The sequence below is a fragment of the Paroedura picta genome, chromosome 15 (assembly GCF_049243985.1).
Source record: "Paroedura picta isolate Pp20150507F chromosome 15, Ppicta_v3.0, whole genome shotgun sequence".
In the NCBI taxonomy this organism is placed as follows: Eukaryota; Metazoa; Chordata; class Lepidosauria; order Squamata; family Gekkonidae; genus Paroedura; species Paroedura picta.
This window is the reverse complement of record NC_135383.1, coordinates 10,734,711-10,751,912: the sequence shown is the minus strand read 5'-3', so window position 1 is coordinate 10,751,912 and position 17,202 is coordinate 10,734,711. Positions and strand designations below refer to the sequence as shown.

The 17,202-nt window shown below is 50.1% G+C and overlaps 1 protein-coding gene across 13 annotated transcripts in view; it reads left to right on the top strand.

The window, feature by feature from the left end:
• ELN (elastin) overlaps positions 1–17,202 on the top strand; it is a 66,383-nt gene that overhangs the window by 18,790 nt on the left and 30,391 nt on the right. For 12 of the 13 annotated variants that reach the window (XM_077311271.1, XM_077311270.1, XM_077311269.1 and 9 more), the window contains exons 2-8: positions 10,356–10,394; positions 10,719–10,814; positions 12,899–12,937; positions 13,485–13,499; positions 13,761–13,880; positions 15,156–15,278; positions 16,439–16,468. In XM_077311271.1, coding sequence (XP_077167386.1) covers positions 10,356–10,394; positions 10,719–10,814; positions 12,899–12,937; positions 13,485–13,499; positions 13,761–13,880; positions 15,156–15,278; positions 16,439–16,468 — 462 coding nt within the window. The remainder of the gene's footprint in view (positions 1–10,355; positions 10,395–10,718; positions 10,815–12,898; positions 12,938–13,484; positions 13,500–13,760; positions 13,881–15,155; positions 15,279–16,438; positions 16,469–17,202) is intronic. The other variant, XM_077311261.1, reaches the window with a different exon arrangement.

The following is a 17,202-nucleotide window of genomic DNA, read 5'->3' as shown; positions in this document are numbered from 1 at the left end:
GCAGTCTGAAGCTCTGCCCAGGATGTTGGGAGTTCGATCCCAGTAGCCGGCTCAAGGTTGACTCAGCCTTCCATCCTTCCGAGGTCGGTAAAATGAGTACCCAGCTTGCTGGGGGGGAAACGGTAATGACTGGGGAAGGCACTGGCAAACCACCCCGTATTGAGTCTGCCATGAAAACGCTGGAGGGCGTCACCCCAAGGGTCAGACATGACTCGGTGCTTGCACAGGGGATACCTTTACCTTTTTTAATGTGTAGAGTGCTTCCCCCTCACTCAAGCAGCCCCAGCCAGCTCTTGTTTATTAGTTCCTGGCACAGACAGACCCACGGACACACACAGAGAGTAAATGATGAGTACTAACATTTCTTAGCAGTATTCACTTAGTTGCCCTTCCTTTGCTCTGGGACAATCCTGGGGGGTGGGGTGAAGTTTGGCAAAAAAGGGAGACCAGGAAAAAAAAGGGAAAAAAAAGAAAAGAAACTTGCTCAGGTCCTTGTTTCCCCAAACTCTGGTGTCGTAGCAAAAAATGTCTTTGCCATGATTCCCACATCATCTGTTTGTTTTCTTCATCCAATCATGGAAAAACATGGGGGGAAGGGGGGGGGGTTGAGTGCGGAGAAAGAGAGGAGCATTTTCCAAAAGTTGATTCATTTTCTAGGCATTGCATCACAGATGAATGCCAGCTGCTCTACTCCTCCTCCCCTTGTTACCTGGGGGGTGGGGGCTAAATCTCTTTAGTTGGTTGGCTGATTGCAGTTTCGGGTCCTGGCCTTGGTGCTCACCCACCAAGAGTGCTTTAATCCCCCTCTTCAGTTGCTAGCCTCAACCAAGTTTGCACAGACAGCTGAGATTAGGAATGGTAGCTACTGGGACAGGGGTGGCCAGATGTCCATGGCCTACAGTTACCAATGGCAGGGGCTCATGGTAATTGTAGTCCATGGACATCTGGAGAGCTGCAGTTTGGCCACCCCTGTACTAGGACATGGTTATCCCCGAAGCAGGGGTAGTCAACCTGTGGTCCTCCAGATGTCCATGGGCTACAATTCCCATGAGCCCCTGCCAGCAAAAGCTCCCATCCTGATTGAGGGGGGAGGGAGAATCCCTTTGCTTTTCAAAAGCTACACAGGAAGCCAGAGCTGAAGAATTTGAGGGTTGGAGTTTATGAATTACGTTGTTATTGTTGTTGTCCCACACCCATCTGAGCACAGAATATAATAGCTGCCTTCACTGTAATGGGGTAATGGAATGAAGGAGAAGAGCTGGGGTTCAGTGCCTCGCTTTTGATTACCTGAAGGAATCTCAAAGTGGCTTCCAGACCCCTTTCCCTTCCTCTCTCCACAACAGGCACCCTGTGAGGTAGGTGGGACCGAGAGAGCTCTGAGAGAACTGTGATTGGCCCAAGGTTACTCCACGGGCTGCATGTGGAGGAAGAATGGGGAATCAAACCTGGTTCTCCAGATTAGAGGCCGCCTCTCTTAACTTGCTGGCTCTCCCTGAGAACCTGAGCTCGGCCTAGCTGGGTCAAACCTGGATCTTCCCCCTGTCCCGTTGTCTTGTTTCCTACAGAAGCCAACCAGAGTCTCCCAGAAGAAACAGGGCATGAAGGCAAAGCCTTGCCTCTCTTACCCCCCCTACATAATCGGCATTCAGTGGTACACTGCTTCTGACCATGGAGGTTCCACTTAACCATCCCAAGTAACCATCCCAACTAATAGCCGTTCTGTGTATTTGTGCCCATTGATAGACCTCTAGTTCTCCCCTTCCTCCAATCAGCCATTAAAGGTACAGGAGCCTTCTGAGGTCCTACCTTTGTATGTTGCCAGGTTTTTTGGGGAGATGCTCCCATGATGCACCTGTGTCCATCCGACCCGCCCAAATGAATAGCCCGCAACTGATGGGTTCCAGCCACCGATGCGCTGACAGAGCCCTGGGACCGAGCAAATGCCTGGCTCACTCCGCTGCCCCTGTTCTCGCTCTCTTTCGAATCTGGGCTCCGGATTTCTGCAGAACAAACTGTTGAGCAGGTCTGTGTTCAGTCCAAGAGGCAAGCTACGACTCTCACCATAAATAAATATAAATCTCAGCGCTGGCAAAGGAGGCCCCCAATTCTGTCTGGCCAGTTCCCGGAATCCTGCATTCTTTCTGCCCGGTGCAGATGCATCTTCACAATCCGGAAGCACCGGGTGTGTGTCTGTTTTTGGTCATGTCGTCATTCGCATGCATCTGCTCAGAATCCAGCTAATTTGTTTTTTCCCCCTTACCATAGCTACATCCATAATGCTTTAAACCTCCTGCAGATGCTTACAGCTCTGCAGGCAGCAATAGTAGGGTTGAGTGAGGTGAGGTTTTCCAATAAAAGGAAGCCAGGTGTGCAGTTCTCATCAGACACTGACCTGAAGGCAACCATTGCAATTCACGTGCTGGTGCATGAGCCTGTAGTACCCATCAAGGAGGTTCTTCCCTGTTTCTCTGTATGAGTTACTGCTCTGGCCATGCCTTACTTAAGAGCTCTTTGACTGGGAGGAGGTGATCCCACCATACCTTTGTACTGGGTGGATTATGTGAGTCACTACTGATGGGGAAATAACTCAGAGGAGGCCACCTGTTCTGTCTCTGCATGCATACATGAACACATGAAGTTGCCTTACACTGAATCAAACCATAGGCCCATTAAACATTACTGCTTTCTACCCAGACTGGCAGCAGCTGTCCAGGGTCTCTGGTTCAGGTCTTTCACATCACTTCCCTCCTGGATCTTTTTAATGGGAGATGCTGGGGATTGAACCTGGGACCTTCTGAAATCCACACAGATGCTCTACCCCTCCCTGCTTGGCTGAAATATCATTTGTGACATAAAGCTTCAATAGATGAGCCTTCGGCACATCACCCTCTTTGACTGCCTGAACTGTAATTTGGGGATGATGATCCTATCGATTCCTGCATTCTGCATGGGGTTGGACTAGATGACCCTGGAGGTCCCTTCCAACTCTATGATTCTATGATGCTACTGACCTCATTTACTAGTTCACTGTAAGGATTACAAATGATGTACGTGGAGAATCATTTCCTTATTGTTAGCAATAATTGCTGTATTTCTTTGCCTGAGCCAAAAGTTTTATCAACCAGTTCCATCTACTAGAGAGCATAGGGTGTCCTGCAAGATTCTCCCCGCCTTAATTTAACCACAATAACTCTGTTAAAGGCCATTTCAGGCTGGAAAATTGGGATGGGGGGAGGTGCGCAGACATGGAAATAAGTTTTGAGCAAGGAGGTTCCAAAGCATATCCGATGGACAGCATTAGGTCAGACACACAGGGAGTAGAAGGACAGGGTAACACGGAGCTAGGCCTTTGATGGATGAGGATTTGGACAGGGGGCAGCCCAGCGGGTGGTCTAAATGCACCGTGTCCATTCCTTTGCTGGCTGCTTTCTTTTTAACCTTGAGAACTGGACCTCAGCGTTAGGAGCATGCCGTGAAATCCGAAGTGCTGAGCATTAGTCTGGGGCAATAAAACACAATGAAGTTTTGGCATCTCGCGCTCAAAAACGTGCTTTCTCGGTTGTTAGGAGAAGCTCACGCTGGGAAATGCCTTGTCTGGGTGCATCTTTCCCTGCTGCCCCCTCTCTCCTACCCGCTGACTTCTGTCCCAGTCGCTTTCACATGGATTGTTCATAGCTGTCAGGTGAACTCCCTGTTTACATAAAATATAAAATATGTGCCTATCTTTTCTCAGGGGCAGAGGAGAAGCCGGCCTCTCTGAGGAGCCAGTCTCATGGTTTGCGGCCGCAGCAAAAGCCTCCAGTTTGGCCAGTTTAAAAGCCACACGGGGCCATGAAGGAATCAAGTCTGTGAGGAAAGGCCAAGGGCTTTTGGCTTAAGGGGGAAAAGCCAAGGACATGAGAGTGATTTATAAAATTATGAATGGCACGAACGGTGCGGCCAAGCAGAGTTTCCTCCTTTCTCCCTCTCTCTCTCTGTCTTACACACATGCACGCACAAGAATAATTGTCCAACTTTAAATACTCTGCTGGCTTTTCCACATAACACCTCATCATAGGTTGTGGTGATGGGCATAAACTAAAACCCGGCCTACTCATACTGCAGAATGAGGTGGTAATGAGGTATCAGAATGCTGAGGAGGTAGATGGATTGAGAGTTTTCTCTTTCCCTCCCATAATATGAGGACAGGGCAGTAATGGGTTTGAACTACGTGTAGAATGGTACTGGCTAGATATCGGGGGAGGAAATGTCACAGTCCGAGAAGTTTAGCAGTGGAATCGACTGTGGACTTCTAATCTGGCAAGACGGTTTGATTCCCCGCTCCTCCTGCACATGCAGCCAGCTGGGTGAGCTTGGGCCAGTCACAGCACTGATAAAACTGTTCTGACCGGGCAGGAATATCAGGGCTCTCTCAGCCTCACCCACCTCACAGGGTGTCTGTTGTGGGGAGAGGAAAGGGAAGGCGACTGTAAACCACTTTGGGACTCCTTCGGGTAGAGAAAAGCGGCATATAAGAACCAATTCTTCTTCTTCTTGGTGAGCTCCCCCTCACTGGTGGTCTTCAAGCAGTGGCTGGACAGATACTTATGAAAGATGCATTGGCTGATCCTGCATTGAGCAGGGGGTTGACTGGATGGCCTCTGTGGCCCCTTCCAACCCCTTCCAACTCTAGAGCTGGCCCCTTCCAACTCCAGAATTCTATGTTTTTGGCAAACAGGTTGAGGAGAAACAAAAGGAAATACTCGTTTATTCATTGAGTAATTAAACTGTGGAATTTACTGCTCGGGCAGGTCACGAGGGCCATGAGCATAGACAGTTTTCCGGAGTAGATAGACAGATTCATGGAGGAGAGGTCCATCCGTGGCAGCTAGCCATGAGGGCTGAAGGAGCTTCTGTCTGTAGAAGAAGGTTTCAGGGGAGTTATTTTGTCGCTAGGGAGCAAGATTTGAGTCCACTAGCGCCTGACTAAGTGAATTTTGACTCTCGAAATTTATTATTGTGCACTTAGGCCAGGAAAAGTTTAATGTTTGTACGTTCTGCATACTTTCAGAATTCGATGCTGATACAAACTGCAACCAGCGATCCTTGCAGTGTTTGACATGATCCCAGTCTTCAAGCTTTCCCTTTGGGTTTAAAAACAATTGCAGTAGCCAAACTAGAGGAGGTCTGGGGAGCATGTGGGGCATTTGGCTGCCTTCCAGTCCATGTTTGCTGGGGTCAGGCCCGGCGAATGCGAGTCCCAAAAGGGAAGAGGTCAGCAGGATGAGTGGAAGTCTTATTTCCCACCCCAGATCCGCAACAACTCCCAGGTGGCTATAACAAAAAAGTTCATTCATCCAGAAGAACTGCCCTAAACCTGAACTGGAACAGATAAGCTCCTCCCTCTTACCTTGAAGTCTCCACCCTCTCTCCCCCACCCACCATATTCAAGCTCAGCTTAACTCTCCATCAGAACTTTTATATTCAAAACTTTCCACCTTTGCTGGAAGAACACCCTCAGTAATCTTTGCACCACCATGCTGGGTTGGGAAACTCATGGAGATTTGAGGGGTGCCACCTTAGGAGGGTAGAGTCGGGAGACGAAGTACAATACCATAAGCGTCCATCTTCCAAAGCGGCCATAATACTCCAGGTGAACTGTCCCCTGTCCCCTGGAGATCCAGTGTAATCCCAGGAGATCTCCAGCTGCTACCTGGAGGTTGGCAACTCTACCAGCAGAACTAAATTTCCAGGGTGTGCGTGTGTGTTTTGTCCCTGTGTGCATACGACTTGTGCCATATCCTTATGCCAATAAAGGTATCTGAATCAGAATCAAAATCAGACTCGGGGCATATCTGTCTGCTCGGATTTAGCAACGTTCTCACAAAGCCACCGGGGTCTTGCAAGAGCTCTTGATTGAACTCTCCGGCTGAGGTTCAGCAAGGCTTCCTGGTGCCTGGTTTGCCAGAAGAACCCGTCCTGCCTTCCGGCAAGGCCTGGTTTATGAGAAGGTGGTTGTGTGAACCAGCTCCGGAGTACAGCCAGATCTGTGAGCCAGAGTTCTGGGGCTGCTGTGGATGTTGTCGCCAGTAGAGATTGTCGCCAGTAGAGATTGTCGCCTTAGATTCTTGACAATGCAGAATGTCCAGGTTTGAAGCTTCTCTTCTTCAGCTGAAACTTGTCGGAAGACGTTTCAGCTGCAACTAGCTTCAGTTGCAACCGGAGTAGAGAGAGAGATTTGGATATCCTTCACTGCGAGAATTGGGTATACACCCTCAGCCTGACCGACTTGACAGGATGAATAATAAGACCAATAAGACCCATAAGAAGAAAAAAAGCAAGAAAGGCAAGCAGTGTCAACTGTTTTTGCGGAGAAACCCAGCGTATAAATGGAGGCAGTAAATAAATTGGTGTGCCTCGGATAATGGCTGGAAGCGACAGCGGCCCAGAATCCAGTCTCCCTGGATGCCAGAGAGCCTTCCCCCCTCACCTCTGAACCCAGGAAAGGACCGAAACGATCAGTGGCGATGCGGAGGATGTCTTTGTGCGCACGCAAAAGCTCGCTCCCGGCCCTAGCGAAGCTGCCGCTCTGCGCGCGCTCAAGGCTGGTCCTGCTTCCTTGTTTATCCTTGCGGTTTCGTCTTGAGCCTTGGCATTAGAAGCCGGTTCCAGGGAGGACTTGGACCAAGCAAAACCCTGGGGCCATGGTTGATCCTGCTTGCCCCCCCCCCACACACACACGCTTGCCCCCCTCCGTGGCTGAGGAAAAACCCAAGAGAAGGAGTCTGATCCAAAGCAAAGGCTGACCAGGGGGTGGGTGGGTGGGTGGTTGGGTGGGGGTTGCTGGGGTGGAAGAGCTGGCCTTTGGGAAGGAAACAAAGATTTTAATTTTTTACAAAGCACCCAAAAAAACCCCGCAACTAATGCTCCAGCTTCTCAGCCGCGGTTCCAGCTTGGAGCCTCAGCACCATCTGCTGGGCAAGCTGGATGCGGTGGCACACCTAATGTCTGGTACTCTGGTTTCCTGAGCAGCCGAGAGCCGAATGGGAGGAGGTGGTGGCTGGCGGGACCACAGGGCCCCTGGATAAGAAGGGGCTGCTAGATGGGAATGCTGGGAAATTCCTCGGCGCCCAGAAGGCAGAGACGGTCACATGACCCGTCAGCCGAGCTCACCCAGCCTTGTAGCTCCTTTGCCCTTTGATAAATAATACGTCTGTTACTTTCTGGTAACCCCAGCCCGGTGCTTTCTCATGGAGGAGGTTGCCCGCTGTGCCGTTATACGAGTCTCTGTTCAGGCCAGGCTCCCTTCCATTCAGCCTCCACCCAGGGGGGAGGGCTTGCTTGAGCAAAGGAGAGCAGCACAACTTTTCCTGGGACGAAATGGGTCATTCTTCCAATAGAAGGGTATTAACTGATGACGCTAAGTGATTTCGGGTAGGGGGGGAACTCACACAAGTGCCCTGAGAGGACCGCTCTGGGCTGGAGGAGTGGGCTGTGGTGTGCCAACGGAGGTCCAAAATAAGCAGCTGTAAAGTGCTTTGGGTTGTGTGTGTGTGGGGGGAGGTCCCGAGTACCCCTGCTCTGAGCTTGATGGGGTCTGAGCTAACTGTGGCTAACCGAGAGAGAGGTCTTGGGGGTGTGGCATGGAGGTCTCTGTGCAAATATCAATTCCATGTGCAGTAATGGGGAAAAGGCACGTTCTGCATGAAGGGTGATTAGGAGAGCTTTCCAAATGGGGCTTCCTTGTGGAGCAGGCAGTCCACCCGCAAGCCATGCAACGGAAGTGCCGTTAGAGCAAAAGTGACTTGCAGAGGAAAATCAGATTTTTTTAGTTTTGGGGTGGGTGGAGGGGAAGAACTGGGTAAAGATGGCTAATTCTCTACTAGAATTCTGTACAGTCATCTGATCTCAATCCCCATTGTGCAAGCGGCCGAGCAGATGCCAAAATTCTCTTGGTCCTGTTGCACCGATCAACACTTTGACATACTGCTTTTTGTCAGCTTCTGCCTTTCGCTCACGGCCCACCGTGCCTCAAACTGCACAGGCAGTTTGGGGTCAGGCAGTGGGGGTCAGATTGGATGACCTCCGGGTAACCTCCAGCCCGAGAGTCTGCGATTCCTCCCCCCAAGCAGCTCTGTGTCGCACGTGTGTTTACATCTTCGGACTTTTCATTGTGTTTCTCAGTCCGCTTCTCCCAACCGAGCATCCGGGTCGGTTTCTCAATCCACCCTGGCGCACATGGGATTCTGGTTTTTGTTGATTTAACTTTGGCTGCCATCCACCCAGCCATTAAGCAGGGTTTAGAAGAGTTCTGGTCCCTCTCGGGGAGGGGGGGAAGCTGGTTTAAGAAAAGACCAACTGGCCAGCTTCACCCTGGCGTGGATTGGCTGCTGCTTGCTCTTCGTTTCTGGCTGTTTCTTGCTGCATTTCAGGTGGTGACAGTTAATCTGCTCATCTTGTTTAGTGAGATATGGGGGTGGGGGACGGCCAGGTGGCATTTGTCCCTGTGGCTGCCATGCAGCATATGCAGTGGGCATTTTCCAGCTTGTCACTGTGCTGTGACAGGGCCAGGGTCAGCATTCGATGTGGTGGGGCAGGTGTCTCCCCTCCCCATGCTGTTTGGACACCCCGGCTCCAACTGGAGCATGAAAACCAAACAGGCCAATCATGGCCTCTCAGCTGAGAGAGGCCAGAGCTGTTTGAATTCCCCAGGCAAAACGCGTTATTCTAAAACAAAAGCGTTTATTTTGAAAGTAGGAGGCAAACGAAAGCACGGGAGGGAGAAAAATGCGGGGGGAAAGGACTAGCTATATATTATGGGGTGTACACAGATGGTAGGCCAGGATTCCCACAAGGAGAGCCAATGGCCTGTCAGCAGCACTGATACACGAGCAAGTTGCTGACACGTCCTCTGTGTGTGTTCAAGTGACCAGTCTGGGTGTGCTGTATGTTGCTTTGCTGGTATCAGCCTAATGGCTTAGAGAATGGGCTGTGGCCCAGAAAGCCCCCGGTTCTAATCTCGCCGTTGGCAGGGAGCTTACTTGAATGGCCCAAGACAGCCCCCCAGTAGGGAGAGACTCATATTGCCTTGTCTCCCACCACTGATTTATGGGTCACAGAGATAACCCGCATGCAGGGCTTTGAAGATAGACGTCTGGCTGTCTTCTGTGGGAAACAGGATTCTCAACTAGATAGATGTTTGACCTTTTCCAGCATGGAGGCATTTATATTCTCCGCCCAGTGAGCAGCTGGCTGACCACTGTTGGAAGTGGGAAGCCAGATTAGGGCTTATGTTCTCAGACCTCGTAGAAATCTTAAACGTGGCGCTTCATCTGAGCATGTGGCGGCCGCTCTGACTTGTGACCCTGATCGGGGAGGGACTTTGCCACATTAGGAGGAGGAGGAGGAGGAGGAGAAGAAGAAGAAGAAGAAGAAGAAGAAGAAGAAGAAGAAGAAGAAGAAGAAGAAGAAGAAGAAGAAGAAGAAGAAGAAGAAGAAGAAGAAGAAGAAGAAGAAGAAGAAGAAGAAGAAGAAGAAGAAGAAGAAGAAGAAGAAGAAGAGTTGGTCCTTATATGCCGCTTTTCCCTATCCAAAGGAGGCTCAAAGCGGCTTACAGTCGCCTTCCCATTCCTCTCCCCACAACAGACACCCTGTGGGGTGGGTGAGGCTGAGAGAGCGCTGATATCACTGCCTGGTCAGAACAGTTTTATCAGTGCTGCGGCGAGCCCAAGGTCACCCAGCTGGTTGCATGTGGGGGAGCGCAGAATCAAACCTGGCATGCCAGATTAGAAGTCTGCACTCCTAACCACTACACCAAACTGGCTCTCTGGAAGTCTTAGGGTTGCCAAGTTCTAGGTAACATGAACCTGTGAGCAGCTTTCTGCTGAGCCAGGCCTCGTGTCCATCAAACTCCATATTGTCTACTCAGAGTCTTCCATTACCTATGACCTGGTCCTTTGAACCGGAGATGCCGGGGATTGAACCTGGGACCTTCTGCACGCCAAGCAGATGCTCTACCATTGAGCCACAGCCCTACGCAGATGGTGGCTGTGGCTGGAGGGTTGTGAAATGCCGATCACATAAGGAGGTGGGGGACACTATCTATAAATTATTGCTTGGGGGGGGGAATTAACCATTGGAGTGCTGTTTTGTGGTTGGTGTAACTTGAAATCATGTTCAAAGTTGCTAATGTCGAATTGTGTCATTTGTAAGCTGGAGTTAGTTACTTGAAGGATTTGTACACAAAAGAGTTATATATATTTTGAAAAATCAGCTGCCTACACGGTGCTTTGTAGAATGGAGACAATTTAATTAAAAAATATTTTACCCTAAAAATATTTTACCCCTGATCATTCTGACTTTTGTTTTGTTTGCAGGGGTCCCTAGGACTGGAACAGGAAGAGCCTATTATCCAGGTAAGGGTCAATATAACCCGCAGCAGGTGCTTCAGAGATGATGGTTTGGGTGGGTGGGGGTGTTGGGAGAGGGGGTGAGAGGACCAGAGCCTGGCGTTTCCCAAACAGGACATGGATTTGTCAAATTATCAGCGGGATCAGGCAGCGTTTCAAAAACATCCCGAGTCTTTCGTTGCGACTGGGAATCAGTTTCTTGTACATGCGGAAACATCAGCTTGTCAGGAATCCTGGCTCCTTGCTTGCAAGTCTCGGAGTTCCAGATCTTTTCGGAATTGTCCTGGAGGAGAGATGCAAACAAAAATTTTTCCCCTCTACCCTTTGCAGAAGCTGGTATCTTCCCTCCAGGAGCAGGGGGAGGAGTCGGTGGCCTTGGGACCGGAGGAGGAATCGGCAATCTTGGGACCGGAATTGGAGGAGCGGGTAAGTCCCTTCTGGCACCGTCCCTTTCTGCAAGGGGAGGCCAGTGAAAGGCAGGCAAGCACTTTCCTGGGCCACAGGCCTCCCTCTTTTATTGAATTCATGCTGGAAAAAAGTCCCTCCTTTCTGCGCAGTTCATTCTGGTTCATTCTCCAGCCTCGCCGCTTAAAGAATCTCGGGCTGGAGAGGAACGAATCTTCTCTGCCCAAGACCCTGGTTTCTTCCCAAGAGCCGCTGCTGACATGGCCACAAGCTGTTTGGTAGCACGTGCTCCCATGGTTATGATATTGGACTAACACCTAGGAGGCCCAAGTTCAAATCCTTACACTGCCACGGAGGTTTACTGGGTGACTTGGGGCTAATGACATCCTCTCTGTATAAGCTACCTTACAGGGTTGTTGTGAGGATCTAATGGAGGAAGGGACAGGGCTGTAAGCCACAGTGGCTTCTCCCATTGGGGAGAAAAGAGTCTTTAAAAAGGAAGTCAGTAGAGTAAATAAGAAGCAGAGGCTTCCTGAAGCCTACTGTAGCTGCCTACAACGAGGATGCCCGCTGTGTATCTGCATGATGCTGTGGCATTGCCTTCCTGTATTCAGGATGTGCTGGGGGGGCAGACGATTGTGTGTCCTCTCTGTCTGCTGTTGGATCATTTCATCCCCTCTGAGGCACACAGACACGGCAGAACAGTGTCTCTAGAGGACGCTGCCTGTTGAAACTCTGTTTGAGTCACCGCCCTCGGCTTGCTTCTGTGCACTGAATGAATTGAACCTCCGGATCAGCAACTTTTGGAGAACCACAGCGGGGCGGCTCTGAAGATGGGTCAGACGGACACAATTTTAAAAAGGAATTTCACACTTGAGAACAAAGGCTGAGTGTCTCCAACTTTTATTTTTTTTAAAGGCCTACCCTGGAATGGGGTTGATAGTGGAGCTGTGCATTTAAATATATATCTGCCTGGATTTCATAGAAAGTGACGCTGATCCAGTTTTAACGACCCAAGTGACGTGTGGGCAGGGGGTGGCAGCTTCCCTCCCCAAAGTGCTTTCCTTCTGAGCCGAGTTTCCCTACTAGATGCAGGATTAGCTGGGAGGAGAAGGCTTGCTGAGTGATTTGGTCACCAGAGTGGAAGGTTGAAGATCGCCTTTCATGTCTTTGGTTGCTTGCAGAAACATCTGCCTTTCCCTCACAGGGCCTTTGAGAACGTTTAGGACCATTGCAGAGGGCCTGAAGCCCTTGGGGCATTTCACTGCTGCAAGTCTTTGGCTGCTAATCACAAGATGTCATAGTCCCATTGTATACGGCACTGCTCAGACCACACCTGGAGTACTGTGTGTAGTTCTGGAGGCCTCACTTCAAGAAGAACGTAGATAAAATTGAAAGGGTACAGAGGAGAGCGACGAGGATGATCCAGGTCCAAGGGACCAAGCCCTATGAAGATAGGTTGGGGGACTTGGGAATGTTCAGCCTGGAGAAAAGGAAGTTGAGAGGGGACATGATAGCCCTCTTTAAGTATTTGAAAGGTTGTCATTTGGAGGAGGGCAGGATGCTGTTCCCATTGGCTGCAGAGGAAAGGACACGCAGTAATGGGTTTAAACTACAAGTACAATGATATAGGCTAGATATCAGGAAAACATTTTTCACAGTCAGAGTAGTTCAGCAGTGGAATAGGCTGCCTAAGGAGGTGGTGAGCTCCCCCTCACTGGCAGTCTTCAAGCAAAGGTTGGATACACACTTTTCTTGGATGCTTTAGGGTGCTTAGGGCTGATCCTGTGTAGAACAGAGGGTTGGACTAGATGGCCTGTAGGGCACCTTCCAACTCTATGATTCTATGATTCTATGATTCTATTATCACAGGTTGCTATTTTTTCTTATTGTGGCTTCTAGTTGCATTCTAGCCTCTTGGCAAGTTTTGTTTTGAAACCTTTCCTGCCCCATTCTTCTGGTGCATCATTTCCTGGGAGCTCAGAATTTTTAAAAGGGACCGAGACCTTTGTTTTTTAAGGGGTGCAGGCTGGTGAGGGGAAGGGAAGGGAAGAGGAGTTTCCCCCAGGCATGCTCCTCTCATCTCTCTGTTATTTCCTCTCTAGGACTAGGATACGGCACAGGAGGGAAACCACCCAAACCAGGTGAGTGGCTGCTGTCCCGACATCGACCCCCTCCTCCTTATGAACCCTGGCCTGGATGAGCCCAGATCTCGGAAGATAAGCAGGGTTGACCCTGGCTAGTATTTGGATGGGTGGTAGTGTTAGCAGGGCGGATAAGTCATTGATATGCACACGCTGTATTTTAGGTTAAAGGAGGATAAAAGGTTTATTTATAGAAGGACATTTGTGATGGTGCAGAGGGAGAGACAGGATAGGTGCTGCCTACACGGAGAGAAGCTTCCGTGAAGAAAGAGGAAATTGCCCTGGGATTATCAGTCTAGGGACAGACAAAAGGCCCACTCAAAAGACAGAAAGGTCCTGAACTCTCTGACCTGTCTAACAGTCTTCTTGCTGCCCCCTTCAGAGTCTGCTTCTTCCTCTTAACTTTGTACACCAGACATTGAGGAAGGCAATGGCAGACCACCTCCTTGGGGGAAGGGGGGGTTGCCCTTTGAGCCATGCAGCTCTTCTCCGTCTCTTGATTTGGTGTCTCATCCTGCTTTTGACGCTTTCTTTGCTTTCCTTGCAGGAGTCGGAGGACTAGGTAAGTTTGTCTGTCTTGAGATTCTTCCACAGCAGGATGGGGAGGGCTCTAACCAAGGGCAGGCCAGAATGTCATGTGACTCGCGGGGGGGGGGGAGCCAGGCGCATTTTAAAGATGTCACCAGACTTTGGTTCTTTCCATAGACCCCTCAGATAGCTGAGAGGGACGGGGGAGGCAAAGGACGCTGCATGCGGAAGACGTTGGAAACATAGAGTGGGAGCCAGAAAAAGGTGGTGGAGCTGCCCTTTCCTTCTTCCCCAGGTGGCAGCTATCCAGGTGCCGGAGGTGTCTATCCAGGGGCCTACCCAGGCGGTTTCTTTCCAGGTGGCGGAGCTGGGGGAGCCGCGGCCGCCGCGGCATATAAAGCCGCCGCCAAAGCTGGTGAGTTGATGCCCTCGCCTCCTTGCCCCTGCCATCCTCACAGTCTCATCCCACAGCCAGCAGGGAGTTATTTCCCTTTCGATGTCTCCACTCTACACCCGCGGCATTAAAGCCACATGCCCTGATGTGCCACAGGAGTGACGTTAATAAAAAAAATGAAAGGACTTATTGAACCCCAAAGGGCTCATACTACCAGCTGCATGTTTGCATGATTCCCTGATCTGGCCTCAGCTCTGGGGCATTTCCCCTCTCTCTGCGACGGTTGCGATTGATTCGTTCGGTCAGTCCTAGCACCGCAAAGTTGTCTGACGTCAGAGGAGTTTGCCTGTTATGTCTCTGCGTGATGTCCTGATCTGGCTGTGTTCAGTCAGACTCTACTCATACATACATGTGTGAGAGAGCACATTTCTCCTTTGCTTTGGGTACGACTGGAGTATTCGGTCACTTCTACGGCAGAGTTGCAGTGGAATGACCCATTTCAGAGCGGGCTGTTGGGTATCTCTGTATGAGTTGTTGCTCTGTGTGTGCTTCCTCCTCCTCATCAAAAGATGCTTCCAGAACACTAACTCATTACAGAGCACTGACTCGTACCGAAGCACAGAGGCTGGGCCTCTTTGAGGGGTTTCTCATCCTTGCACGTAAACCTTCTCAGGTCGCATCTGGAACGCCTTATGCTAGGAGTAGCTGTTCATAGAATTTCCCACAATTTGTTTGCAGGGTAAATAAGTCACAGATGTGCACATGCTGTATTTTAGGATTAAGGGGAAAAGGATTTATTTAAGGAACGGCCATACTTTGATAGGACAGAGGCTGACTCACAGAGAGAGAGTGAGAGAGAAGCTTCCGAGAAGAAGGAGGAAATTACCCCTAGAGACAGACAAGAACAGGAGAGACCTGACTAACCCATCTCATAGTTTTCTTGCTGCCCCCTTCATGGTCTTCTTCTCTTCTTTGTACACCAGACATTGCCTATTCCAACACAATGGCCTTACTCTCTGTTAAGAGGCTGTTCTTCTGTCTGGACATTTCCCACGGAAAACAATTTGAGATCTGGTGTCCCTTGAAACTCAGCAAAACGTGTTGGGGTTGATTAAGAATTCCACTTATTGCAGAATTAACTGAAGAATGACGACTCCCTGGAAGTCTATTTATGGCTTTGGGATAATTTGGTGTACCATATCAGGGTCCCTGGGCCTTATTCCTCGTTCCCTGCCCTCCGCTAGGGCAACGTGGGCCGCCACCTGCTCCTCAAACTCTCTTCTGCCTTTCCTAAAGCAGCCGCCGGTGCTGGAGTTCCGGGGGGAATTCCTGGAGCTTCCAATATCCCTGGATCTGTGCCTGGAGGCGGTGTACCTGCAGGAGTACCCGGAGCCCCACCAGGAGGTGCTGGGTTACCAGGTAAGCTGCGTTGATCTTCCTGCGCCGGTCATATTGGAGCCCAGTCAAGTGAATGAAGTCTGACCCTCCAGGGCTGTCGTCAGCATACCCAGAAATGGGGTGGCTGCCTTGGCCCAGGTATCTAGGCAGCCCATTGCTGATTGACCCCCTTCCTCTTCTCCCTTTACAGTGCTCTGTTACTTCTGCTCCCAGCTTTGTGCATTCCTGGTGCCACCACCAGGGAAAGGTTGCAGGTTGTGAGCATGGGCGGTGGGAGGAGGACACATCAGCAGTCATGGAGGATGGGTGGAAGGGAATGAGCAGGGCCAGGTGGTGGGCAGAGAATGGTGTGTGTGTGTGTGTGGGGGGGGGAGGCTGGGAACTCTTGGCCCAAGACCTCCCCACAATTGCAATTCACCCTGACTGGCCATGGGTCTCTTTTGCCCTATGCTTAGTTGGTAGGGACTTACCAAGGATCTCCTGCAGATGTCTTTCCCAGCCCTCAGACTTGGGATATGTAACGGCAATGGATATTGGGATCTTCTACATGCCAACCCAGTGCTCTGTAGCCTTTTGTATATTAAATATTACTGGGTTCAGGTGGAAACCCATGTTGGTCTGAAGCCACAGAATGGAATTCGAGCCACCTTTAAGACTGACAAAGTTTTATTCAGGGTGTGCGCTTTGGTGTGCATGCACACTTCCTCAGATCCCATGAAACGGGAGTTCCCAGTCTATGCCTATAGGTGAGCAGCATGCAACATAATGAAGACAGAAGAGGAACAGGCAGGAAATTTGACCTAGGAGCACGTCCATCAAATTCTCTACTCAGTTGGCTGAATTTGATGGCATAGTGAAGACATTCAGCAGATTCAAGGACCTAGCCAGAATAAAAAGCTTCGTTTATAAGGTTGCTATCTGCTTGGGTTGAATTCTGTGGGAGAAACACAGTAAAGGAAATAAATATATCAAGACCGGTGATTAATGGGCAGATGTCTCCCTAATTATGGAATGCTGAAAGTAATTAACTGAGATGCTGCCAGGGGGAGGAAGGCTGAATGGTGCTTTCAGTGGCCCATGGAAAACCAGTTGTATACAGGGTACATTGGTGCTGGGTCAACTGTAGGGGAAGAAACCCACAAACCTATGTACTGATGGTTCTTTCTTTTGCTCCCTTTCAGGTATTGGAAGCAAACCCGGGAAATTACCAGGTAAGTTGGCAGGAAAACCCAGGGTCTGATGAGGGCTGAGCCAGAGGTTTGCAATTATCTGTTTCTGCACCTCCTTTTTTGAGGAACGTTAATGCAGACTTCCACGTTTTGCTTTAGGATGCTTTGGGCTGATCCTGCGTTGAGCAGGGGGTTGGACTAGATAGCCTGTATGGCCCCTTCTAACTCTATGATTCTATGATTCTATGATTCTATGATTCATAGGAGAGCCAGTTTGGTGTCGTGGTTAGGAGTGCGGACTTCTAATCTGGCATGCCAGGTTCGATTCTGCGCTCCCCCACATGCAGCCGGCTGGGTGACCTTGGGCTCACCATGGCACTGATAAAACTGTTCTGACTGGGCAGTGATATCAGGGTTCTCTCAGCCTCACCCACCCCACAGGGTGTCTGTTGTGGGGAGAGGAATGGGAAGGCGACTGTAAGCTGCTTTGAGCCTCCTTCGGGTAGGCAAAAGCGGCATATAAGAACCAACTCTTCTTCTTCTTCTTCTTCTTCTTCTTCTTCTTCTTCTTCTTCTTCTTCTTCTTCTTCTTCTTCTTCTTCTTCTTCTTCTTCTTCTTCTTCTTCTTCTTCTTCTTCTTCTTGATAAGGATCAAATATTCAGACTGGAAGTTTGAAATAGATGTCAGGATTTCAGCACTCTTTTTCCACCTTGACCCTCAGCCTGGTGGAAAGGCTCAGTCTTACAGGCCGTGGAACTGTCCAAGGTCCTGCAGG